Source organism: Chiloscyllium plagiosum, chromosome 30 (genome assembly GCF_004010195.1).
Source record: "Chiloscyllium plagiosum isolate BGI_BamShark_2017 chromosome 30, ASM401019v2, whole genome shotgun sequence".
Classification (NCBI taxonomy): Eukaryota; Metazoa; Chordata; class Chondrichthyes; order Orectolobiformes; family Hemiscylliidae; genus Chiloscyllium; species Chiloscyllium plagiosum.
Genome location: NC_057739.1, coordinates 4566274 through 4592971, shown reverse-complemented (window position 1 = coordinate 4592971; position 26698 = coordinate 4566274). Strand labels below are relative to the sequence as shown.

General features: G+C 43.5%; 1 protein-coding gene across 1 annotated transcript in view; it reads left to right on the top strand.

Annotated features, from left to right (window-relative positions):
• Nucleotides 1–1137: 1137 nt before the first annotated feature.
• LOC122564642 (tetratricopeptide repeat protein 28-like) overlaps nt 1138–26698 on the top strand; it is an 85785-nt gene continuing 60224 nt past the window's right edge. Inside the window, exons 1-6 of the mRNA XM_043719733.1 lie at nt 1138–1213; nt 5710–5816; nt 16479–16688; nt 18532–18712; nt 20052–20302; nt 25980–26131. Of these exons, the coding sequence (XP_043575668.1) occupies nt 5724–5816; nt 16479–16688; nt 18532–18712; nt 20052–20302; nt 25980–26131 (887 nt within the window). The 5' untranslated portion in view covers nt 1138–1213; nt 5710–5723. The remainder of the gene's footprint in view (nt 1214–5709; nt 5817–16478; nt 16689–18531; nt 18713–20051; nt 20303–25979; nt 26132–26698) is intronic.

Here is a 26698-nt window from a genome sequence, read left to right as displayed (position 1 = left end):
TTCCACCTATCGTATTCCTAATCCCCCTCCCCCAAGTCCCTCCTCCCTACCTTTTATCTTAGCCTGCTTGGCACATCCTCCTCATTCCTGAAGAAGGGCTTATGCCCGAAACGTTGATTCTCCTGCTCCTTGGATGCTACCTGACCTAGTGCGCTTTTCCAGCAACACATTTTTCACCTTCGGCCTAACAAGCCAACACTGACCCTCTGAAGAGTAACCCACCCAGACTCATTTCCCTACCCTATTACTCTACATTTACCCCTGACTAATGCATTGAACCTACAAATCCCTGAACACTATGGGCAGTTTCGCATGGCCAATCTACCTGACCTGCACATCTTTGGATTGTGCGAGGAAACCCTCACAGACATAGGGAGAATGTGCAAACTCCACATAGTCAGTCTCCTGAGGCTGGAATCGAACCTGGGTCCCTGGCGCTTTGAGGCAGCAACACTAACCACTGAGTAACCATGCCAGTGGAGGTTGGTACAATTACAGCATTTAAAAGGCATCTGATATATGAATAGGAAGGGATTAGATGGACATGGGCCAAGTGCTGGCAAATGGGACTAGATTAGGTTAGGGTATCTGGTCGGTGAGTTGGACTGAAGGTTCCTCCACCACTTGTCTTAAAACAAAAATAGAATTTTTTATGCTTTTTTAGGCATGAATCAAAACTAAATTTCATGGATTTCGACTGATTTTCCCAGTCACTGATCCGTGACGCTCTTCCGTATCTCAAGGATAGGTTTAAAATTGAAGTTTAGTTCTTTGTTTTTTTTTCAATCTTGAAGTTCTCTTTGTACTTTAAAAATTAATTTCAAATGATTTGTCTTTCGATTGCAGTAGGCCATGGAGTTTAGGTTTGGTCCATTGGTAATGCATGGCTGGGCTCATTCTGTTGTGTGGTGCTTCGGGCATTTGGAAAGTTCAAGCAAGTACATGACCTGATATATCTGTGTCCTGGGGAAATACTGATAATAGCTTGCTGAGTAACGTTTGGCTCCTGTGTGAATGTGAGAGAAGATCCCTATTTTATAGTTAGGAGAGCAATATGGTGTTTCTCTAAACATTTGATTCAGTTACCAATTTAGAATCACTTTGAATTTACTGAATTTCAACAAATATTATTTTTTTTCAGCTGGACTTGAATTTTAATCAGAAGAATTTACACATGAGAGAAGACAATACGGTCTGAGAAGTGATGGTATATGTAAGTGATTGAATTTAATGGAGGTAACCTTTTATAAATATATCTCCATTTTTCTTAGCTTCCTCCCTCTCCAGTTTGCAATGAAATATTTCCATTTCTGATAACTTGATTCACTCCTCTCATTTCCTTGTTCTGCTGCATATCTAACATTTCCTGTGTGGCATTGTAGTACTTGTCTATGTGAGGGGCTGTGGTAGCATAGTAACAATGCCATGTGGTTGTGGGTTCAAATCCTACTGTGGCATTTGATCCTATTTAAGCAAATGACCAGAAATTGAAAACTGTTTCTCAGTATTTATACCACAAAACTATTATTCAGTGATACTAATGTCCTTTAAGGAAAGAAATCTACTAATCTAATCCAGCTCAGTCCGGCCGACATCTTACTCCAGACTCACTGTCATTTAGTTGATTCTTAATTAAAATGGCCTCGTGAGGGCATTCTCTGTTCAAGGGCAATTAATGATGGACAATAAATGTTGGCTTTTCCAGTGACCCGCACATCCTGTGAGGAAAAAATGTGCAAACATATGGCAATGTGATGAATCTTCGGATGCTATTCATGCTGTTTTATTTATGCTATTTGTGTTCTTGTGTCATTTTTGAGAATTTGGGTCTTCTGAGTGATTTCAATTTATAATGTAAAGTCTGTTCCCTGGGGTGGGGGAGTCGGAACTAGAGGGCATAGGTTTAGGGTGAGGGGTAAAGATATAAAAGAGACCTAAGGGGCAACTTTTTCACACAGAGGGTGGTACGCGTATGGAATGAGCTGCCAGAGGAAGTGGTGGAGGCTGGTACAATTGCAACATTTAAGAGGCAATTTGGATGGGTATATGAATAGGAAGGGTTTGGAGGGATATGGGCCGGGTGCTGGCAGGTGGGACTAGATTGGGTTGGGATATCTGGTCAGCATGGACGGGTTGGACCGAAGGGTCCGTTTCCGTGCTGTACATCTCTATGACTCTAATACTTGTTGATCTGCGTACTTCTCTCACTTTCAAAATTGCTTACTGTCCTCTCTCTGACATCGTATTCACTTGCTCAATGTGATGTAACTACCTCTGTGTTGTACTTTTCTGGACATCTCTGCTTTGTTCCAACTGTAAGTGGGATTTGACCCCATGATCTTTCAGTTCTAACTCTGATCTCTGTCATGGCTCCATCAACTATATCAAATTTAATAACCTTGGATGGGAATTGCTTCCCTCAATTTCTCACCCATTTCTTTCCTTGAGCTTCGGTTAATTTCCTTACATGTTGAATTTGTTTTGTCCTTTTTTTGGTTTTTCTAATATATTTTTATCACTTATTGTAATAATCTTAATGCATATCCACATCACATTGGAGCAGTTTGCAATTTCCTTGTGATTGCAAATTGTTCCTATCCTTTCGTGTTGCTTCCCCGCTCTCTCTGTCTTGTATCGTTCTATAAGAGTCAGATATCACGTAGTTTCCAGTTCTGTGCCATGCTCCATTGAGGCATCCTTTTCCTTTGACAGATGTTATTTATTTCCTATATTTTATGCTTGTACGTAAAGAATTCAGTTCCACTCTCGATGGGATTGTCCATATCCGATGTAGAAAACAGTGTATATCTTTGAGACAAAACAGATGCTCTATGTCCACTACACAACCCTGTAGGGGGAATAGTTCATGTATAAAAGCATTGAAACCTACAGCAAAGAAGACTGTTTGGCTCATTGTTTTTGTACTGGCCTAATTACACTTCCCACATTTGATCTGTAGCCCTGTGAGTATGTGATATTATTTAAATGCAGTTGGACTTTTGCTTTCACTATCCTTTCAGGCAGTGAGTTCCTGATGCCCACCAATTTCTGGTAGCCAACCAATCTCTTCAACTGCCCTCCAATCTTTCTGCCGATTACTTTACTTTAAAACTGTGCCTCCTGGGTTATTGACATTTTGTTGTGTGGAACAGGTTCTTCCTATTCACTCTATCCTGGCCTCTCACAATTCCACCACCTTGAATGAAATCTCAGCTTCCTGTGTCCCAAGGAAAAGAACGCCACCCTATCCAAATAGAAACAGAAAATGCTGGAGAAACTCAGCAGGTTTGGCAGTGTCTACACAGACAGTTTTGAGTCCTTCAGACTCAAAACCCTCCAGCTTCTCCTCTCAGCTAAAGCTTTCATTGCTGGCAGTATCCTCATAAAGCACCTTTTATACTCTCCTTGTACAATCACAGCCTACATGTTGCAAGCCATAACTGTACGCACTACTCCAGCTGTGACTAAGCCAGTGGTTTTCAATTCTAGCAGAACTCCCAACTCTTTTATTCTGTGTCTCAGCAATTCCATTTGCCAGCATTTGGCCCGTATCCCTCTAAATCCTTCCTATTCAAGTACCCATCCAGGTGCCTTTTAAATGTTGTAATTGTGCCCGCTTCAACCCATCTCCTCTGGCAGCTCGGTCCATAAACGCATCATCCTCTGATTGAAAATGTTGCCCCTCAGGTCCTTTTTAAATCTTTCCCCTCTCACCTTAAACCTATGCCCTCTAATTTTGTATTCTCCTACCCCAGGGGAAGTATTCCACATGATTTCTTGACCGCCTTATCTACTTTTTCTGCTACCTTCAAGGATCTTTGGACTATGACTATGCAACAACAATGTGGTCACTACATGAATGCAGAAGTGCAGAATTGAGAAGCGGAGGGTAGTGAAGCTGGAGGAGATTTCGGAGGGTAGTGAAGCTGGAGGAGATTTCGGAGGGTAGTGAAGCAGCGAAGCCTTGGAGGGATTTAAAAAGAAGGATGGTAATTTCAAAGTCATGGTATTGGTTAGCCAAGACAGTGCAGGCCATGTGTAAGGAATGATGGGTGAACAAGACGTGGGCAGCAGAGTTCTGAATGGTGTCAGATTTACAGACATTGGAATGTGAAGACCATCCAGGGATAGTGAAGTCGAGAGATAACAAAGGTATGGCTGCAATTTCAACAGCAGAGGAGCCAATACAAGGCTGAAGACGTGCAACGTTACAAATGTTAAAATCAATAACTTTAATGATGGCATGGGTGTATGGTTGAAAGCTCACCTTGGGGTCAAGTGCAGCACCAAGTCTGTGGTAAGTCTGGGTCAGCTTCAGACTGCTGCCAAGGAGTGGGATAAATTCAGAGGCTAAAATATGGAGTTTGTAGCAAGGATCAATTGCCAGTGGCTTTGTTCTTCCCATCATTTAAAGGGAATCTCTGCTTTTCCAGTTCAGCATGTCCAAGCATGAGACAATTAAGAGGTACTGGAGAGGCTGAAAGAAGTCTTGGTGAGGTCTAGCAGTATGCGGTTCTCAGTGTACATGTGGAAACTGATGCTGTGTTTCAACGGTGTTACTGAGGGGCACTGTGTGGATATAAATGTCAGGGATCCAAAGACAGATCCTTGAATATTACAGGTGATGCTGTAGATCTTGGAAGAAAGACTCCAAAGTTGCTCTGAAGCTCTCCAGCTATAGAGTCATAGAGTTGTAGAGCACGGAATCAGACCCTTTGATCTAACCCATCTGTGCTCACCAGATATCCTAAACTAATCTAATTCCATTTGCCAGCATATCCCTGTAAACCCTTCTTATTCATGTACCCATCTACATGCCTTTTAAATGTTGTAATTGTCCTGGTTTCCGCCCACCACCTCTGGCAGCTCAGTCCATACAACTCACCAGCTTCTTTATGAAAATGTTGCCCCTCAGGTCCCTTTTAAATCTTTCCCCTCTCACCTTAAACCTATGCCCTCGAGTTTTGAACTCCCCCACCGTAGAAAAAAGACCTAGGCTATTCATTCTATCCATGCCTCTCATGATTTTATAAGTCTTTTTAAGGTCACCCCTCACCCTCTGAAACTCCAGGGAAGGTAGCCCCAGCCTATTCAGCCTCCCCCTGTAGCTCAAATCCTCTATGCCCAGCAGCATCCTTGTTAATCTTTTCTGACCTCTGTCAAGTTTAATAACATCTTTCCTATAGCATGGAGTCCAGAATTGAATGCAATATTCCAAAGGTGGCCTAACTAATGTCATGTTGCAACTGCACAGGACATCCCAACTCTTATACTCAATGCACTGATTAAGGAAAACAAGCATGCCAAATGCTGTCTTCACCACCCTGTCTATTTGCAAATCTCAAATTCCTCCAATTTATTGCATATTTTCTTGCCTTACTCCTCTCTCCAAATATACGAGCTGCTACTGCTCTGGGTTGAATTTTATTTGTCACTTCTGTGCACATGTGATCGCTGATGAGATGTATAACTCCTGACTCACTATGAATCATCATATAATTCCAACACAAATCAAGGTGAACCCAGAAATGTGCACTAACCGTTTTGTATTTAGACCACATTGATACACTTGATCTTTGTGGCTGAAGGTAAATTCTGCCAGACTCTGTGTGGTGATATGGTGTGACACACTGAGAAGACCAAGAGTTGGGACCCTTGATGAAGCTGCCTCAGTGACCCTATGATCAAATGTGTTGTTTGATTCCACAGGATTGTAGCTGAAGATGAGTTTTAATATTGACCAGAGCATTTCAACAACAAATCCTCTGTCCAATCCAGAAGCAACCTCAACAGACGCAATGACAGATTCTCAAAAGGTAACGATTATAGATTCTATCTTTTTAATCAGTGGGTTTTATCATGCTCATGCACAGCAATCTGGGTGTCTTGTTTGATATACCCAGCTGAGAATATTTTGCAAGACTCCAGTACTGTTGTGGATGAGCAAAGGTATGCTGTTACATGCAGTATTATTGTCTGTCAAATTTGGCAAGGCTGCACATTAGTATAGAGGCATCATAGAGTGACCTTCAGCAGTGTTAGGAACCTGACACTGGGATGAATTCCAGATTCCAACTCTGTACCTTAACTGTGTCAATCCTGGAATTGTGGTGCTCAGTTAATAGCACTGAATGCCCACAGGAGGCAAGATTAGCTTGCTGGTGGAAGCAGCAACATTGGGTCATGCCACAGAGGTTCAGTCTTTGCGAAGGAGAGCAGCTGGGCCAAAGGAAGGTAAAGCGCACGTTCTACCATGGAGGGCCCAATAACTCTCAGCCTTAAAACAGGAACTCAAAGTTTGTGAGAAGATTTGTAGCTCGGGTGCTCGTTGTTGTGGTTCTGTTCGCCGAGCTGGGAATTTGTGTTGCAGACGTTTCGACCCTGTCTAGGTGACATCCTCAGTGCTTGGGAGCCTCCTGTGAAACAGGAACCTTTCTTCAACTCTGTGTCAAACCTAAAACTGATGTGCACCAAAGAGTTTGGGTTCACTGAAATTGTGGAATAAAGATCTGCCAGCCTGCTCATCCACAGCATGGCCACATAAAAAACACAGAAGCTGGCCCGTAAAACACAGCAATCAAGCCCGCCCACACATACAGAACGCACCCTGTCTTGGCCAAACAGGCTAACAAAGAAACTAGACATGGCCAAGCTATTCCCAGACCAGAGAGTACACTTCCCAAACAGCCTCCGCAGTAAAGCTCCCAGCCTTGATTAGCACTGCGCTCCCAATACCCTAAGGGCAGGCTCGATTCCCACTGAAACCAATACTGCGGAAACAAACAGGCAGACCGTGAGACCCCGGAAGACTTTACTCGCAGGAGGAACACAATGGGCACTCCTGGATGCCAGGAAAAGGGACATTTACACATATTCACGTGGATGGGAAATACAATGAAGAATCCTCCAGAAGACATTCTCACCCACTCACGGAGATGGCTGGAATCTCCTGTGTCAATTACAAATGAATTTCTACTGCTGGATGCTTAACTAACTTCCAAACAATTTACTCTTCCTTTAATTGCTTTGTAATTTTCACCATTGTATTGTAACTAATTTATAATTATCACCTTTGTGTTGTACCTCTATAAAGCATGCCTGCACCTTCCATTCTGGGAGGCACATTCTGGCCATCAGTGCAGAAAATCAGTTCTGTGTCAGCCTGGTCAAATTTCTCTTCCGCGATATCGCTTCGTTTAAATAAACCGCTTGTCAATTTCACCATGATCCTCATTTGTGGTCTCTGATTCATTGGGCTGAATTTCTTTAACAGAAATTAATATTCTAAATTCAAAGGATGGCACAGTAACTCAGTGGTTAGCACTGCTGCCTTACAGCCCCAGGGACCTTGGGTTCAGTTCCACCCTCTGTGTGGAGGTTGCATGTTCTCCCAGTGTCTGCATAGGTTTCGGCCAGATACCCTGGCTTCCCCCCACCGTCCAATGATGTGCAGGTTAGGTGGATTGGTCAGGTTTAATTGCCCATAGTGTCCAGGGATCTGCAGGCTAGATGGATTAGCAATAGAAAATAGTGTTACAAGGAAAGCGTTGGGGTGGAGAGTTGGTCTGAGCCTGGGGTAGGACACTCTTTGGAGGGTCAGTGTGGACTTGATAGGCCAAATGACCTCTTTCTACACTGTAGTGATTCTGATTCTGTGAATTGCATTCTCCCTATCCCATGTCCTACAGGAGATTGTTAGGATATTAATTGATGATGAGGGGATTTCATATTTCCTACTGTTCACCAACTTGTTTAAACTGTTCCAGAAGTGTCAGATGCTTGAGACAAAATCTGGCCTCAATCCTGTGGCCAAATTCAATCCATTGTAACTTGTCCCCACTCTGTAGGAAAGGTCTTTCGACTTGAAGAATCCCTACAATTTGGAAACAAGCCCTTCGGCCCAACAAGTCCACACTGACCCAGGCCCATTCCCCTACTCTATATTTACCCCTGACTAATGCACCTAACCTACACATCCCTGAACACTAGGGGCAATTTAGAATGGCTAATTCACCTGACCTGCACATTTCTAGACTGTGGGAACAAACCGGAGCACCCAGAGAAAACCCACACAAAGAGAATGTGCAAACTCCACACAGAGGCTGGAATCAAACCGGGGTCCCTAGCGCTGTGAGGCAGCAGTGTTAACCACTGAGCCACCGTGCTTCCCCAACCTTTAGTAATGCAGTCTGTTAAAAGCCATTTCTTATGGATTAGTTTATTTCCAGAGAAGCTCATCAGGCTATTTGACCACAAAAGCAGATATAAACAAGTCTGGTGCAGGTCCACATGGCCACAAAAGTCTGTGGAGGCCAAGTCCCTGATTGGCTTTAAGACAGAGAAATGTTCTTGATTCGTATGGAGTTCAAAGGTTATGGGGAGAAGGCAGGAAAATGGGGTTGAGAAATGTATCAGCCATGATTGAGTTACAGAGCAGACGCGATGGACAAAATGGGCTAATTCAGGTCCTATGTTTTATGATTGTGTAGGCCCTTACACTCATTTCCCAGCTGGGGGTCATGATAGGCAAAGAAAGATCCGTACATTACTTTTCATACCCTCAGAGTGTCCCACGTTGCGAGTGAAGTGTAGTGTGGGTCTGTCGTGAATTGCAGTGATTCAAGAAGGCAGCTCACACTCACCATTTACACCCACTCCCCCAAGTCTCCATGTCCCTTTTTGCCTCCGATTCCCTGGATTGCACTTTGAACTCAGCCTACAACCGTTCACCCCACCCCCAAGCCCTGACATTACACCTTAATTATGCCCACCTTATCCTCTATGGACTTCCTGTGGAAGCCGCGGTGATGGTCACTGTCATTAACTCCCCTCTCCATTGCCTACCATACCCTCTGATGATGTTCTGCACACCCCCATGCACCTTGGGTTGTGTCCCGTCACCATACTTATTCCCATCTCCACAAATGCTTCTCTTTTGCTGTCCTCCCCAGCTTTGACTCCCTACCCCTTTTGGCAAAGATTCTCCCAACTTCCCCCACAGGCCACACTTGCACCCTCCTTAACAATTAATGGACATACCCCCCTGGACTGAATTCATCTCAGACATCTGACTGACTTTAATAAACAGCTTCTAGACATGACTGTCTGGGCTCTGGCCATACCTTTGCAGCTCCCTGACTGATGGTATGTGATCTCCTGACTGCTGCTGCTGCTGCTGGCCGTATGGACTGACTGTTGTCCACTACCTGGACTGATCCCCTAACAGTAAGCACCTCAGACTGATGGCTGACCATTAGGAGAAAGTGAGGACTGCAGATGCTGAAGAAGAGCTTATGCCCGAAGCGTCGATTCTCCTGCTGCTCGGATGCTGCCTGGTCTGCTGCGCTTTTCCAGTACCACACTTTTCAACAACTGATGGCTGACCATTGCCAAGTTTACTAAGCGTGCCCCTGACTGATGGTATCACCTCCCCCACTCTCCCCTGTTGACTGAGAACTAGCCCCCACCCAGTTGCTGACATGTCCATTTGGTTGAATTAACATACAGTGTATTTGGCACACAGACACCTGGCACATCCTGTAGATGTTAGATTGGCGACTCAATGTGTTGTGGAGGCAGATGTTCCTCTCTCCTGTACTGACAAGCTTATCTGTCTGTCTGTCAGTATAAAATATCTCATCGGTATGGTAGTACCCGATAGCTGGCAGACTGGCACTTCAGCCAGAGCCAAACACTGACTAGCATGATCGAGTAAGGCAACGTGGGATATGCTGGGAGCATGCAGGTAGGTGCTAAGTGAGTGAGCGATACAAGGACCAAAGAGCAGCTCTGAGATAAAGCCTGGGCCAATGTGTGAGCTATCCCTGCCTATCCCTGCAGCAGCTTCTCAGTAGTGGTTGCTGATGCAACCTGTGATGTATGTTTGCACTTCATGAGTGGCCTGCAAGTGTATCAGTGAGATGCCATGATGATCATGAGGGGGCGGCAGGTGCTAGATGGCAATGTCCATGGACAGGGGTTTTGTGCGGCTGCTGCCTATGGATCAGCCTGAGATGTGGCTTGGCCTTGACAACATGGGAGGCCCTTAGGAGCAAATGGTGAGCTGGAGTCTTCAGATATCTGCACTAATTGTCACATCAAGAATTCTCATTGTCGACATTGCTCAGCATGCTTGCTAAAATAGGAAACTGAGTACTAATGAGGCAACCTGGGACGGAGGTGAGGGCTGCAGATTAGAGTCTAGATTAGAGTGGTCAGGCAGCATCCGAGGAGCAGGAAAATTGACGTTTCAGAAGGGCTTTTGCCCGAAACGTCGATTTTTCCTGCTCCTCGGATGCTGCCTGACCCTCTGTGCTTTTCAAGCACCACTCCAATCTTGACTGCTGCTGTAATCCCCCTTATTTGGCAACTCACTGCTGTGTAGTCAGAAACTTCACTGTTCATCAAAATCATGAAAGGTGCGATGAGATGCTTGCTTCTTCCCATATCTCTGATTTTAACTGCTCTACCATTGACAGCTGTACTTGCAACCAACTGTGGGAAGATCAGATAAATCTAGTCCAGTCTATGATGGACTGCAAGTGGCATGGAACTTGCAGTTGTTCCTGAGATTCAGACTTATTTCTGGAGTTGCTTCTAGATTTTTTATACTTATTGCGTGAATAAGAAATGTTTGGAAGAATATAAGCCAAGCGCAGACAGGTAGGAGTAGTTTAGTTTGGGATTATAGTTGGCATGGACTGATTGGACCAAAGGGTCTGTTTCCATGATGTATGATTCTATGACTCTACGCTCCTAACTGCGAGATGTGCCTCTCAAACATCTAATCCAATTCTGCTCTAAGTCTCCTACTTAGCTCACATCGCTCAGACCACTAGAAGATTCCATTCACTGTCTTTCCATGTTCTTTCAACCAAAGGTTTTCACTCCATATTTCTTACAGTGAACTTCATCTTCCACTTATGCATCAATTCCACCAATTGCCTTTGTCCTTTTGAAGTTCTGCAGTCTTACAAAACTTGGAGACATTGTTTTTATCATCCACAAACAAACTGCACAAATACCTTTTGGAAGTCCATATACACACACCCATAGCATTAACCCTATCAACTTTCACTGGTATCTCCTCAAAAGAACTCCAACAAGATAGCTAGACATAATTTTCTCTTACCAAATTCTTTCTGGCTTTCCTAATTCATCTACAATTGTGCATGTGACCATTAAATCTATCCTGAATGATTGATTGCTTCTGGAAGTATCTCCACCATTTAAATTAAGTTGACTCATCTGTAATTGCTGATGTTTCCTTGTAACCATTTTTGAACAAAGGTGTGCGATTTGCAATTTTCCAGTCCTCTGGCATCACCCCCATGTCCAGAGAAGACTGAAAGGTTATCACTAGTCCCTTTGGAAATTTCTACTCATTTCCTTCAATGGCCTTGGTTGAACCTCATCTTGTCCAAGTGAGTTGTGAACTTTAACTGCCAGTACCTTATCCAATACCACCTGCTTATCAATTGTGAAGTGATCTAGTCACTGATTTCCTCCTCTGTCAGTAAGGGCAGATGAATACTATTCATTTAATATCTCAGCCATGTGCTTCTGCTTTCACTTGATTCCCAGTTAAACCTACTCCTCATTTTACCATCCTTTTATTTATTTGGGATTGGTATTTTCCTTTGTTAGCTGTCAGTATTTTTCCTAATCCCTCTTAAGCCTTTTCAGTTCCTTTCAGAACATTTTGTATTCAATTTGGATCTCATTTTCTACCTGACGTAAGCACCCTTTTCCTTTTTATCTTCGTTTCTGACCCCTTTTTCATCCAGCAGCTCTGGATTATAATATCTTTCCCTTTTGAGGGAATATATCTTGACTGTATCTGAACCACTGAGGAGAAAGTGAGGTCTGCAGATGCTGGAGATCAGAGATGGAAATGTGTTGCTGGAAAAGCAGGTCAGGCAGCATCTCGGGAACAGGAGAATCGACGTTTCGGGTATTAGCCCTTCTTCAGGAATTCCTTCAGAAACGTCGATTCTCCTGTTCCCTAGATGCTGCCTGACCTGCTGCGCTTTTCCAGCAACACATTTCCATCTCTGTATCTGAACCACCTCTACATCATTTCTCCTTCCTGCAGGGCTGATAAGTGTCAAATAACATTTATGCTATACTTCGGTCAGGCAATGATTGTCTCCAACAAAACTCAGAATCTATCTGTCACCCCTTGATGTTCAATAGCATTACCCTAATTATATCCTCTACAATCAACATCCTGGGAGTTACTATTGTTACACTACGGCGGTGAACCCTCCTGTTAATTAAACCAAACACTCAAAAAACTCACCTTGCCTCATAATCTGTTAAAATATGAGTGACAGAGAGCTCCCAAATTCCACTATTTAAAGAAAATAATATCAATTTATTCTTTAACTCTAAAAGTGAACATTTAACAACTATTTACAACTCTAAGCCCCCTTTCTCCTAACTGCATATTATCTGCTTCTGTCGAACAATATACTGTTCCAATAAAATAAAGAGCCTTATTAAAATTATTGAATTGAATTGAATTTATTGTCACATGTACCGAGGGCACAGTGAAAAGCTTTGTCTTGCGAGCAATACAGGCAGATCACAGAGTTAAATAGCATAGATAGTAAATAATAGGTAAATAGTGGCAAATAACAAAAACACAGGTACAGGCGAATGTTAAGAGTTTGTGAGTCTATTCAGTATTCTAACAGGAGCAGGGTAGAAACTGTTACGAAACCAGCTGGTGCATGTGTTCAGGCTTCTGTACCTTCTCCCCAACGGTAGTTTGTACAAAAACATTGCCAGGGTGGGATGGATCTTTGAGAATGCTGGCGGCCTTTCCTAGACAGTGGGCCTGGTAGATGGATTCTATAGTTGGGAAGCTGGCCTTTATGATTGTCTGGGCCGAGTTCCCCAGTCTCTGTAACCGCCTCCGATCTTGAATGGTACAGTTGCCACATCAGGTAGTGATACATCCAGACAGAATGCTCTCGATGGCGTCCCTAGAAAAGTTGGCAAAGGCGTTCACCGTTATGGCAAATGTCCTCAGCTGCCTGAGGAAGAAGAGACGTTGTTGGGCCTTTGTAACCAGTGCGTCCACATGAAGAGTCCAAGAAAACTTGTTGTGGATGACCACTCCCAGGAGCTTGACACTCTCCACTCGTTCCACCTCTGTGCTGTTAACGTGTAGGGGGACATGAGTAACATCCCTCCAAAAGTCAATAATGAGTTCCTTGGTTTTGCCGGCATTGAGAGCTAGGTTGTTCTCAGTGCACCATTTTTCCAGGTCTTCCACCTCCCATCTGTGGTCTGTTTCGTCGCTATTTGAGATTCGACCGACTATCATGGTGTCATCAGCGAACTTGTAATAAGTCTGGTATTTGGCAACGCAGTCATGGGTATACAGTGAGTAAAGTGAGAATGAAATATTGTCCCCAATCTTCACTGATTGTGGCCTGTGGGTCAGGAAACTGAGGATCCAGTTGCAGAGAGTGGGGCTTAGCCCGCAATCACTAAGTTTAGTAATCAGTCTCGAGGGGATAATAGTGTTGAAGGCTGAACTGTCAATGAGTAGGATTCTTATGTAGCTGTTCTTGGTGTCAAGATGTTCTGGGGGAGTGAAGGGCTATTACCTCAACTTAATTTCAAAACCATACAGTGGCTGTCATCGTCGGTGTCTGTCTGTCTTTTGTCTGAAGATCTCCCTGGGTAGCCTTCTGTCTTTTTACTGTGAAATGTTTCATATGAGAAAAGGATCTTTGCTAGGGAGTATTTTTGAATGGCAGTCTTTCTTGATGGCAGTTATTCTTTCTATGGAAGTTACTCTGTCGATGAAAGTTGATCTCTCTGACTTTTAAAATGCCTGCGGTTTTTATACCCAAAAGATTGGATCGTCTCATTGGTTCGAGGTTGGCAAAAACAGTAAATTCAAACGCGATTGGGTTTTAGTGTCTTGGGGTGTAATTTAAAATATTGGTTAAATTGAATTGTTGTCAAAACAGCATCCAACTCAGGTATCTATTTCACAGCCAAATCTTACATATTTTCAATTTTCCAGTATACTCTGAGGCAGCTAGCTAATCATATCACAGGTGCTTGTAAACTCTCAGTGCAAAACAGCATTCACTCTCTCTTAAAGGTACAGTACATGCCTTCAACTTCAGAACACTATTGACTAGAAACTGAAATGGACTAGCCATATAAATACTGTGGCTACAAGAGCAAGGAATCCTGTAGCAAGTAAATCACCTCCTGACTCCCTAAGGTCTGCCCATCATGTATAAGGTTTAAATTGGGATTCTGATGGAATACCCCTCACTTATCTAGAAACGTGCATCATCAACAACACTGAACAGGCTTAACACCATCCAAGACAAAGCAGCCCATATGATTGGCACCCCATCCAATACCCAGTGGCAGCAGTGTGTGCCAGCTACAAGATGCACTGCAGAAACTCGCCAAGTTCCTTCAACAGCACTTTCCAAAACCATGACCACTGCCATAAAGAAGGTTAGGAGCAGCAGATGCACGGTAGTACCACTACCTGCAAGATTTCCTTAAATCCTCACACCATTCTGACTTGGAAATATATCAATGTCGCTGCCTGAAAATGTTAACAGCATTGTGGGCATACCTATATCCCATAGACTTTATATTCAAAAAAGCTACTCCCCATCAGCTTCTCCAGGGAAACTTGAATGGGTAGTAAATACTGGCCTAGCCAGCAACCATCATGTCCCGTGAACAATTAAAAAAAAACTCTCACTCCTGCTCCGTTTCCTGAACCATGTAATTTGCTCCATCTTCTTATATTTGAAGGTGATGGCCTAATGCGGTTATCGCTGGGTGGTTAATCTAGATGGGAAATGTTCTGGACACCTGGATTCAAATGCTGCCACGTGTAGATGGTGAAATTTGAATTCAATTATAAAAAACTAAATTCATTATCTAATGATAGCCATGAATCAATTTTCAAAAATACCTGGTTCACTAATATTCTTTAGGGAAAGAAACTGCCAACCTTACCTGGTCTGGCTTACATGTAACTCCAGATATGTCGTTGACTCTTAATTGCCCTTTGGCAAATTAGGGATGGGCACTAAATGTTGGCTTAGCCAGTGATACCCTCATTCTGTGGATGAATAAGTAAAGAAAATGCTCACTAGGGCATGGCACCAGGAAGAATTTGGAAGCTGGTATAAAGAGGCACATTCAATGTGGATGACAGTGTGGCTACTTCTTGCGAAGGGACATAGCAGCAGGGGTAGGCTATTTGACTCTCCAACTCTGCTCCATCATTCAATAAGAAAATGACTGATCTGGTTTTTTTTTTCAGCTCTACTTACCTGTCTGCCTCCATAACCCTCGACCCCCTTGACAAGCAAAACTCGAAATCAGCCTTGGATGTGTTTAAGGGCCCAGACTATTTTCTGAGGAAGAGAATTCACATTGTCATGACCTTTGGAGAGACTGACCTTTGTCCCCCTCAACTCTGTTTTGATTTTAACTAAGATCCCTAGCTTTCATCTGCCCCACAAGAGGAATTTTCATCCTGGTCTCCACCCTATTTGGTCCACTCAAGATCCAATTATTTTAAATTAGATCATTATCTATTCTTCTAAACTCCAATATAAATAAGCCAAACCTGTTCAACTTTTCTAATAAGATAAACATCCTCAGAGTGAATTGAATTGAAACTTCTCCAACTTGCTTCTAATGTAATTATAACTTTTTCAGGTTAGGAAACCACGACTGTACACAATATTTCAGATATCGTCTCAGATGCCTTTTAAACAGGGAAGTGCTTTTCTAGTTTTCCTGCCAAAATGGACAAGTTCACATTTACTGAGGTGACACTCCTTCTGCTAAATTTGTGTCCACTCATTAAACTTGTCTATATCCTTTTGCAGGCTCTCTAACTCCTCTGGACAACGTGTTATCCAATTTATTTTCTTTCATTAGTAAATTTAGCTACATGGTCCATCATCCAAATCACTGATATAGCTTGTAAGTAATTGGGGATCCAGCATTGATCCATGTTGCACTACATACAGCCTGCCAACTCTTTTTTTAAGGATCTACCAGCTATTCTTAAAGGACTGTCATGTGGGAGCTTGTTGGCCCCACAAAAATAGATGTTTAAGAATGAGTGTTCTTCCAGGCTACACACAATATACCCTGGCCAGTGCCAAATCAGACTTGAGTTTTACTGTGTGTGTATTTTGGGGTGTTGTGTTCTGATAATTGGCCTTTTGGTGTTTTGAGAGTGGTGTCATATTAGATATGTATAATATGAGTTTAACAGCAGAATGTTGTTTAATGAAATATAAAGCTGTTTCTCTTAATGCACTGAGTTTACTTCTGTATAAAACTGTAACTGGTCCAGTCTGGTATACCACTGCCCTTCAGTAAGAGCTGAAGGTGACTGGTAAACAGTAATTGTGGGAAGGCTGCTGGCTGAATGCCTGCTGCTAACAGTGTGTTTGTTACAGGTTGCATGTCTGCAGGCACAAGGAGATGAAGCATTAAGAAAAGAGAACTATGAGGAGGCTGTGCAATATTACACCCAGGGGCTAATGCTGGATGCCAAGGATTGCCAGTTACTGTCATGCCGTGCCTTGGCATTCATTCAGATGAAACAATATGAGGCTGCAAGGTTGGACGGAGAATTCCTGATACAGATCCGGCCAGAGGCTCCACAGGTCAGGTTTCTTGGAAACGCATGTTGAGAAAATACACTTTACTAGTTGAAACGTTATGGGGAAAGAGCTCTATGAAAGCTCATTCTGTGTCTGTGCAAATTAAAACTCCTGGTCATTCCTCAGGAATTCTGGTTCCAGCTACCTGCCCATGACCTAGTTTACAACTGCCATTGGGTCGACATAGCACCATTTTTCCTGTAAACACCATGTTCCTTTACCATCACCAAACAAATAGTCATGATGTTAGAGTTCCAGCCGCCGACTGTGTTAGTCATACATAGTGGATGAAGTTGTGGCAGCCTCTTGTATTGTATTAACAGCACTCAATCTTCCTGGACTAGCCCTTTACTTCATTATTCATAAAATGTGGTACAAATCTGGGTTCAAATGTCAGTGTCTACGAAATTTAGGGAATGAAGAAAATTAAAGTGAGTATTACAGAGAAAAGGGGCTCTGCAAGGCATTTCAACTCCTTGGCAGCTTCCGTTAACACCAAAGGCACAATGGGTTAGCTAGTGACAACCAAAGTACAAAGAAAGGAAACTCACCAGTAGACCTGAGGCTGCAGCTGGCCAGCTCTGTGCCAGTCTATGGTAAATGCTTGGAAGAAGTATACCTTGTAGTTGTATTAGATGGCACTGGTAGCTGTCTGTTGATTTAGCATTACATGGCGATACCACCTCTCCCAACTGCCTCCCTGTACCCCCGACTCTCCCAATATAGTTGGTGAGGGAATCCATTTTCTGTTTTGAAGCCTTCTCTTAAGATTTTCTTAAAGGCTTTATTTTTATTTTCATGGTCTTTTTTTTTTTGGTTTTGAAGGGTTCTCTATCACCTCTTACTAATTCCTCTATTAGGTAAAACAGTCTCATACCTTTTGGATTTGTATTGTCATGTGGGGAATTTGCACTTTAGCAGAAGCAGAATTAGAAGAATTCATCAATATCCTCAATAATCATCACCACTGTGTTAAATTAAACTCTCAACAACAAGGAAAGCATTAATTTTTTAGAAACTGCAGTACTTGCATTGGCACAGACAACAGGTGTAAGTTAGCAGCAGAAGCTGATAGAAACCTTCACACACTGTTGAGGTTACAGTTAAGCAGTTGCATGTTAATCTCTAACAAGAGCAGCATGGTGGTTCAGTGGTTAGCACTGATGCCTCACAATATCAGGGATCTGGGTTCGATTCTAGCCTCGGGCGACTGTCTGTGTGGAATTTGCACATTCTCCCCATGCTAAATTGCCTATAGTGTTCAGAGATGTGTAGGTTAGGTGGATTGGCCATGCTAAATTGCCTATAGTGTTCAGAGATGTGTAGGTTAGATGGATTGGCCATGCTAAATTGCCTATAGTGTTCAGAGATGTGTAGGTTATGTGCATTAGTCAGAGGTAAGTGTATGTTATTTTTGGGAGGTTTGGTGTGGACTTGTTGGGCTGAAGGGCCTGTTTCCATACTGTAGGGGTTCTTTCCGACTGTCATTGAACCTGCTGTCTACAACCCTCAGACCAAGGGTCTGAAAGAACACTACAACAAAGCGGATAGTCACAATGGTAACTGCATCCTTATTTGTGCTGATCCCTGTATTTCTAATTTCCTTAGATTTCAAAGCATTATTCGCCTTAACCTTGAATGTAATCAATGACAAGACAGCCTGGTTAATCAGGTACAGGTTTGGTTGTCTAATGCTTGGACAAGGAGTGAGAGAATATTTGCCTCTTCCTTTCTGATATTTAAATCCATTTGAACGGAAGGCCATAGCTGATTACTCACTCAATACAACTCTCTGAATCCTTGTCTGTTACTGTGCTGATAACTTCTTTCTCATCCTCCATTGCAGAATCATTATTTGCTGTTCCTGGCTAACAGATACCTTGGCCATCTCCAAAAGGCTTTCCAGTCTCTACTTCGCTGTTTGGAGCTTGATTCAATGCATCGGAATGAGATTGTGATAGACCTTTACAAAGCCACCAAGAAGCTGTGTAAGATTGAAACACACGACAAGTGCTGTGATGAGAAAGGTACAGAGCCCTCGCTTAATATTATAATCCAAATCATTCTGTCCAATAGACAGGACTATAGATACAGTTCACTCTTTGTCCGGTGTCTAACACTGCACTGACATGAAACCAGCAATGCTAGGAAGAGTAGCTGAGGCCTGCTTTCGATACTGCCATTTGTCAGTGTTCCAGTCCATGATACGAGTAAGTTAACTTTTATTGTTTGTAAAATGAAATGCAGTGAGTTCAGTCTGATGGCACTTTAGAACAGGCAAAATGGAGCCAACTCGTGGGATGGAATTCCTCATTTTCACGTGGTTTCCTGCTAGGAGTCATCACTTCTGATGTTGCCATCTTCCCATGTTGTAGTTCGATAACATGTGACTCTCCATCACGGCCTGGCAGCTATTTATCTGGTGCTGGTGTTTGTCACTGTGGATGGATGGATGCACACCTTGAGCAACAAGGAGCATATCCAGATTTTGTCTCCATATTCCTTTGCATGATAACATAAGTAAACAAACTGACAAGACAAAGAATTCATTGCAACCATCACAGCCAATCGCCTGACCCCATCACAGCCCATCCCCCAGCCCTCTGACCCCTTCCCCAACCCCCTGACCCCATCACAACCTGAATTCCGACCCCCTGACCTCATCACAGCCCATACCCCAACACATGACTCTTGAGACTCTCTACAGTTGACGATTTAACCAATATTATTAAAGGCTTTTTTCTGAAAACTTCATAATCTTGAATGAAAGCTTTCTTCCTAATAAAACTATTTCCTTGAATTTTAATCCTCACTAAAACACACTTGTTTTAGTGAGGTATACCTCCCATCTCTCTCTCAGTCAGGCTTTCCTGTATCTCACCCAGCAGGGAGAATTGTCTGCCCAGTCTTGTGGAAGATTTGAGGCTTTGGGGCATTTAATCGGATATGGTCAATAGATTTATGATATAAAGTGTGTCACTGGATATAGGAATAGTATGAGAAAGTTCTGTTGGGTGGAAGATCATGAGTGACCGAGGTGAATGGTGGGGCAGGCTCAAGGAGCTGACGGAGCTACTTCTGCTTCTTCTTCCTATTTTTCTGTTTTTACATTACTGATCAATCCTGGGCTGGATAATTAACTACTTGTTCGTGGCCTCATCCTGCTATTGCCAGGATGAAGCCAGCTTATGGTGGGCCTGTTGCCACATGGGGAGCATGACAAGTGATCTGTCTGGGCCGCGTATGATTGCCAGCTTCCAAAGGCACACGGGGACTGATCGAGGGACTCTGCTTTGGAAAGCTAAGTAAATTGTAAGTCATGGTAGTTTTTGCCGTTCTTGAAATATCTGTTTGACTGCTGTTTAGGTCTCGACGAGCTGCTTCTGAAGATTGGGTACCTGCTCTGTGATGCTGCACTACATGAGCTCTGCATTCAGCTGGTCAGCTCAGCTGTACAGCTTTGTCAGTCAATAATGAGTGATTCAGTCCGCATGCAGTTCCACCTGATCCATGCGAATTGTTATTCAGCAACAAACCAAAAGGACATGGCCAAAACAGCCTATGAAAACTGTCTGAAGTTGGCAGTCAAGCTGAGCAGCACTCAAGAGCAAATCAAGGTACAAACTGCTAAGTTCTGCTAGAAGGTTACAGACCTGAAACATGAATCCTGTTTCTCTGTCCACAAGTGTTGCCAGATTTTCTGCTTTTCTCTCTTAACTCATGATGGGGTGCAGTTCTATGGGCATCAGTAGCATTCCGTATTTCTAAATCGCCTACTCTTGCAGCCAGGGACCTCATTGTCAATGCAGGTCGATTTCGCAATTGCAACTATGTTCAGAACTGGAGGATTAGCTGTTGCTAATTAGGATAAATCTTCTTTGTCATCTATATAGGTGATTACTATGTTTACACCTATTGAAAATCACATCTCGCTCAATCTAACCAGATTAAACTAACCCAGTTTTAAAAATCACACAACACCAGGTTATGGTCCAACAGATTTATTTGGAAGTACAAGCTTTCGGAGTGCTGCTCCTTCGTCAGGTAGCTGTGGGGCAGGATCCAAAATCGCAGAATTTATAGCAAAAGATCACAGTGTCGTGCAATTGATATGATATATTCAACAAACCTAGATTGCTGTTAAGTCTTTCATCTTTTAGAATGGGTTGCAGTTTTCAGTTCATTAATATGTAAATCCTAGAATTTCTTTCAAGTCACATTCTCGAAATAACTTAAGGTTATATAATAAAAGTGTCACCTCAGCTCAGACAGTGCATTAAAGGTGTGAGGTTAGAATCTGACTGGATCCTGACCTTGAGACAGACTGGTTCTATTTCAAAAGTAGGAACTTATAAAATGTCACATGGACTGATTGCGTGTGAGAGTATGCGTTTGTGTGTGTGCTTGATAGAGTGTGAGCATGAGTGTGACGGAGTACAAGCCTGTGAGACGGTGTGTGCATCGGTGAGAGTGTTGGTGGTGTATGTGTGTGCCTGAGAGAGTGCGAGTGTATGAGAGAGAGTCTGTGTGAGTATGTGAGAGTGTGTGTGAGAGTGTATAATGTACATAGAACATATTACAGTGCAGTAAAGGCCCTTTGATCATCGATATTGCGGCAACCTGATGAAACAATCTGAAGCCCATCTATTCTACACTATTCCATTTTTATCCATTTGTTTATCCAGTGACCATTTAAATGCCCTTAAAGTTGGCAAGTCTACTACTGTTGTAGGCAGTGCATTCCATGCCCCTACTACTGAGCAGAGAAACTACCTTTGACATCTGTCCTATATCTATCACCCCTCACTTTAAAGCTATGTCTCCTCGTGCTAGCCATCACCATCCGAGGAAAAAGGCTCTCACTGTCCACCCGATCTAACCCTCTGATTATCTTGTATGTCTCAATTAAGTCGCCTCTCAACCTCCTTCTCTCTAACGAAAACAGTCTCAAATACCTCAACCTTTCCTCATAAGACCGTCCCTCCATACCAGGCAACATCCCAGTAAATCTCCTCTGAACCCTCTCCAAAGTTTTCACATCCTTCCTATAATGCGTTGACCATTACTCCAAGTGCATTACTCTAAGTGCGGTTGCACCAGAGTTTTGTACAGCTGCAGCATGATCTCGCAGTTCCGAAACTCAATCCCTCTATCAATAAAAGCTAACTCACCGTATACCTTCGTAACAACCCTATCAACCTGGGTGGCAACTTTCAGGGATCTATGTACATGGACACTGAGAGCCCTCTGCTTATCTATATGACCAAGGATCTTACCATTAGCCCAGTACTCTTTATTCCTGTTGCTCCTTCCAAAGTGAATCACCTCACACTTTTTCACATTAAACTCCATTTGCCACTTCTCAGCCCAGCTTATCTATGTTCCTCTGTAACCTGCAACATCCTTCAGCACTGTCCACAACACCACTGACCTTAGGGCCATCCGCAAATTTACTAACCCATCCTTCTATACCTTCATCCAGGTCATTTATAAAAATGACAAACAACAGTGGCCCAAAATGGATCCTTGCGGTGTTGTGCAGTCACCTGTAGTGTGGCATGAACCCAAGCTCCCGGTTAAGACCATCCTTATGGGTATCGAACTTGGCTATCAGCCTCTCTCGGCCACTATATTTGTTGTGTATCCCGGAGTCTGCCTTGGAGGACCTGAGGCCGAATGTCCCTGACCGCTGAAGTGTTCTCCAATGGAGGGAACATCGCTTCTGGTAATTGGTGCGCAGTGTCCATTCATCCGGTGTTGTACTGTCTGCTTGGTCTCGCCAATGTACCATGCCTCTGGCATCCTTGCCTGTAGACAACATTGGCAGAGTAACATGAGTACCTGCCATGTACACGTGTTATGGTGGTATCTGTGTCGACACTCTGACATGTCTGGCAGTGGTTGCCATGACAAGGTCTTGTGGTTGATGTTGTCCTGAAGACTGGGCAATGGTCTGTTTAAGGCGAGAAATGGTGGTGTGAGGAAGGTCTTGGCGAGGTGCTCATCCTCATCGATAAGGTGTTGCAGGCTGCGAAGGACATTGCGTAGTTTCTCTGCTCCCAAAAAGTATTGGACAACGAAGGGAGGATGCTGCACTTCTCCAGCTTCCACCCGAAGCATATAAAAACAGCCATCCCTTATGGACAAGCTCCACGCATCCACAGGATCTGTTCAGATGAGGAGGAACGCAGCGGACACCTGAAGGTGCTGAAGGATGCCCTCATAAGAACAGGGTACGATGCTCAACTCATCGACCAACAGTTTCGACGTGCCACAACAAGAAACTGTAATGACCTCCTCAGGAGGTAGACATGGGATGCAACCGTGACCATACTTCCCAGGAACTGCGAAACTACGCCATGTTCTTCGCAGCCTGCAACACATTATCGAAGAGGATGAGCACTTCGCCAAGACCTTCCCTACACCTCGACTTCTCGCCTTTAAACAACCACCGAACCTGAAACAGGCCATCGTTCGCAGCAAACTGTCCAGCTTTCAGGGGAACATCAACCACAATACTGTACAACCCTGTCCTGTCAACCACTGCAAGACGTGTCAGAGTGTCAACATGGATACTACCATGACACGTTGTGCCCACATCCACCACTTCCTCGGAAAGCTTATTCCACATGTGAATCATCTCTGTGTGAAAAATAAAGCCTCTCTTGTCATTTTAAAATCTCTCTCCTCTCTCACCTAAAAAATGTGTCTGCTGGTCTTGAAATACCCCACCCGAGGGAAAAGATTGCCTATACCTCTCATTATTTTATAAGCTTCTATCAGGTCTCCTTTCAGGCTCCTATGCTCAGTGAAAAAGGTCTCAGCCTATCCAGCCTTTCTTTATAACTCAACCCTTCCATATCATGGTTAATCTCTTCTGACCCTTCTGCTTGATAATATCCTTCCAAAATCTAGGTGACCAGTCCTGTACAACTGCAACATGATTTTCCAACTCCTATACTCAAAGGACTGAGCAATGAAGGCACGTTTGCCAAACTACCTTTTATCCACCATATCTATATGTGATGCAAAATTCAAAGAATTATGTACCTGCACATCTCGGTCTCTCTGTTCTACAACACTACCCTAGGTTACTACAGGAAGCAAGGGAAGAGATTGCTGAGCCTTTGGCGATGACCTTTGCGTCCTCTCTGTCCACTGGAGTAGTACCAGATGATTGGAGAGTGGCAAATGTTATTCCCTTGTTCAAGAAAGGAAATAGGGATAATCCTGGGAATTACAGATCATTCAGTCTTACGTCAGTGATGGGCAAACTATTGGAGAGGATTTTGAGAGACAGGATTTATGATTACTTGGAAAACCATAGTTTGATTAGAGATAGTCAGCAAGGCTTTGTGAGGGTCAGGGCATGCCTCACAAACCTTATTGAATTCTTTGAGGATGTGACAAAACACATTGATGAAGGCAGAGCAGTGGATGTGTTATACATGGATTTTAGCAAGGTGTCATACGATTCTCCATGGTAGGCTCATTCAGAAAGTAAGGAGGCATAGGATACAGGGAAACCTGTCTGTCTGTGTACACAATTGGCTGACTCGTAGAAGACAGAGGGTAGTAGTTGATGAAAAGTATTCAGCCTGGAGCTCGATGACCAGTGATGTTCCGCAGGAATCTGTTCTGGGACCTCTGCTGTTTGTGATTTTTATAATGACTTCGATGAGGAAGTGGAAGGGTCGGTTAGTTAGTTTGCCGATGACCTGAAGGTTGGTGGAGTGGTGGATAATGTGGAGGGCTATTGTAGGTTGCAATGGGACATTGACAGGATGCAGAACTGGGCTGATAAGTGGCAGATAAGAGTTCAACCTGGAAAAGTGTGAAGTGATTCACTTTGGAAGGTCAAATTTGAATACAGAATACAGGGTTAAACGCAGGCTTCTTGGCAGCGTGGAAGAACAGAGGGATCTTGAGGTCCACGTCCACAGATCCCTCAAAGCTGCCACCCAAGAAGGCGTTTGGTGTGTTGGCTTTCATTAGCAGGGGGATTGAGTTTAAGAGCCACATGGTTATGCTGCAGCTCTATAGAGCCTTTGTTAGACCACACTTGGAATATTGTGTTCAGTTCTGGTCACCTCGTTATAGAAAAGGTGTGGAAGCTTTAGAGAGGGTGCAGAGGGGATTTATCAGGATGCTGCCTGGACTGGAGGGCATGTCTTATGAAGAAAGGTTGAGGGAGCGAGGGCTTTTCCCACTGAAGCGAAGAAGCATGAGAGGTGACTTTATAGAGGTTTACAACATTTTGAGAGGCTTAGATAGAGTGGATAGCCAGAGACTTAGGGCGGAAATGTCTATCATGTGGGGGCATATTTTAAGGTGATTGGAGGAAGGTTTAGGGGTTATGTCAGAGGTAGATTCTTTACTCAGAGAGTGGTGGGTGCGTGTAATGCACTGCCAGCGGTGGGAGTAGAGTCAGAGACATAAGGAACATTCTTGGATAGGCACATGGGAGTTAGTACAATGAAGGGTATATAGGTTAGTCTGATCTTAGAGGATGTTGAGAGTGTGGTGCTGGCAAAGCACAGCAGGTCAGGCAGCAGCTGAGGAGCAGGAGAACCGACGTTTCGGGCATTAACCATTCCCGATGAAAGGCTTATGCCTGAAAAATTGATTCTTCTGCTCCTCAGATGCTGCCTGACCTGTTGTGCTTTTCCAGCACTACACCCTTGACTCTGAGCTCCAGCATCTGTAGTCCTCACTTTCTCCTGATCTTAGAGGATAAAAGATTGGCACAACATCGAGGGCTGAAGGGCCTGTACTGTGCTGTACAGTTCTATGTTCTGCTACCCAAGGCTCTTTCATTAATTGTATAACGTTTGTTGTACCAAAATGCAATACCTCGCATTTATCCAGATTCAACTTCACTTGTGATTTTTCAGCCCACTGGCCCATTTAGGTTAGATTAGATTCCCTACAGTGCAGAAACAGGCCCTTCGGCCCAACCAGTCCACACCGACCCTCCGAGGAGTAACCTACCCAGACCCATTGCCCTCTGACTAATGCACCTAACACTACGGGCAATTTAGCATGGCCAATTCACCTGACCTGCACATCTTTGGACTGTGGGAGGAAACCGGAGCATCCGGAGGAAACTCACGCAGACATGGGGAGAATGTACAAACTCCACACAGTTTCCCGAGGCTGGAATCGAACCTGGGACCCTCGTGCTGTGAGGCAGCAGTGCTAACCCATTTGGTCAAGATCTCTTTGTAACCTTAGAAAAACTTCTTCACTGTCTGCTATGCCATATGTAAGTTGTTATCTGGATTTATGTTACAGTGCTGTGCAGGTCTTGCTGAAGCGCATATGACAGCTGGCTGCCCGGAAGAAGCCATTCGATACTACCTTGAGCTGCTCGCAATCCTGGAGAAGAGTGAACAGGAAGCCCGGGACCGATACTCTGGATATGAGAGTCATGCTTTATCCATCAGGTACCTTGCTGAATTCAGTATACAGGATTACAAAAGATAGCTAGTTAGAAATGGGGAGAGTGACTGCTGCACTTAGCTTTCTCATTATTTTACTGTTAAAACTCTCACAACACCAGGTTATAGTCCAACAAGTTTAATTGGAAGCACTAGCTTTCAGAGCGCAGCTCCTTCATCAGGTGGTTGTGGAGAATAAGATTGTAAGACACAGAATTTATAGCAGAAGTTTACAGTGTGATGTAACTGAAATTATATATTGAAAAAGACCTGGATTGTTTGTTAAGTCTCTCATCTTTTAGAATGACCATGTTCAGTTCTTTCATGTGTAAATCGCAAAACATTTTTAAAGTTACATTCTCAAGTGAACTTTAACAATTGGTGTCATGTCGGGCCAGATAATGCATTGAAGATGTGACCTGCCCTGTGTGAGACTGTCTGTGCCACAATGGGCACACTGATTCTAATCTAAAAAAGGGATTTATAGAATCTTACATGGATTCATGCAGTTTTTGAGCAAAGTAAAACGTAATTCTGCAAGTACAAATTCACCCCACAAACTTATATGTGTAA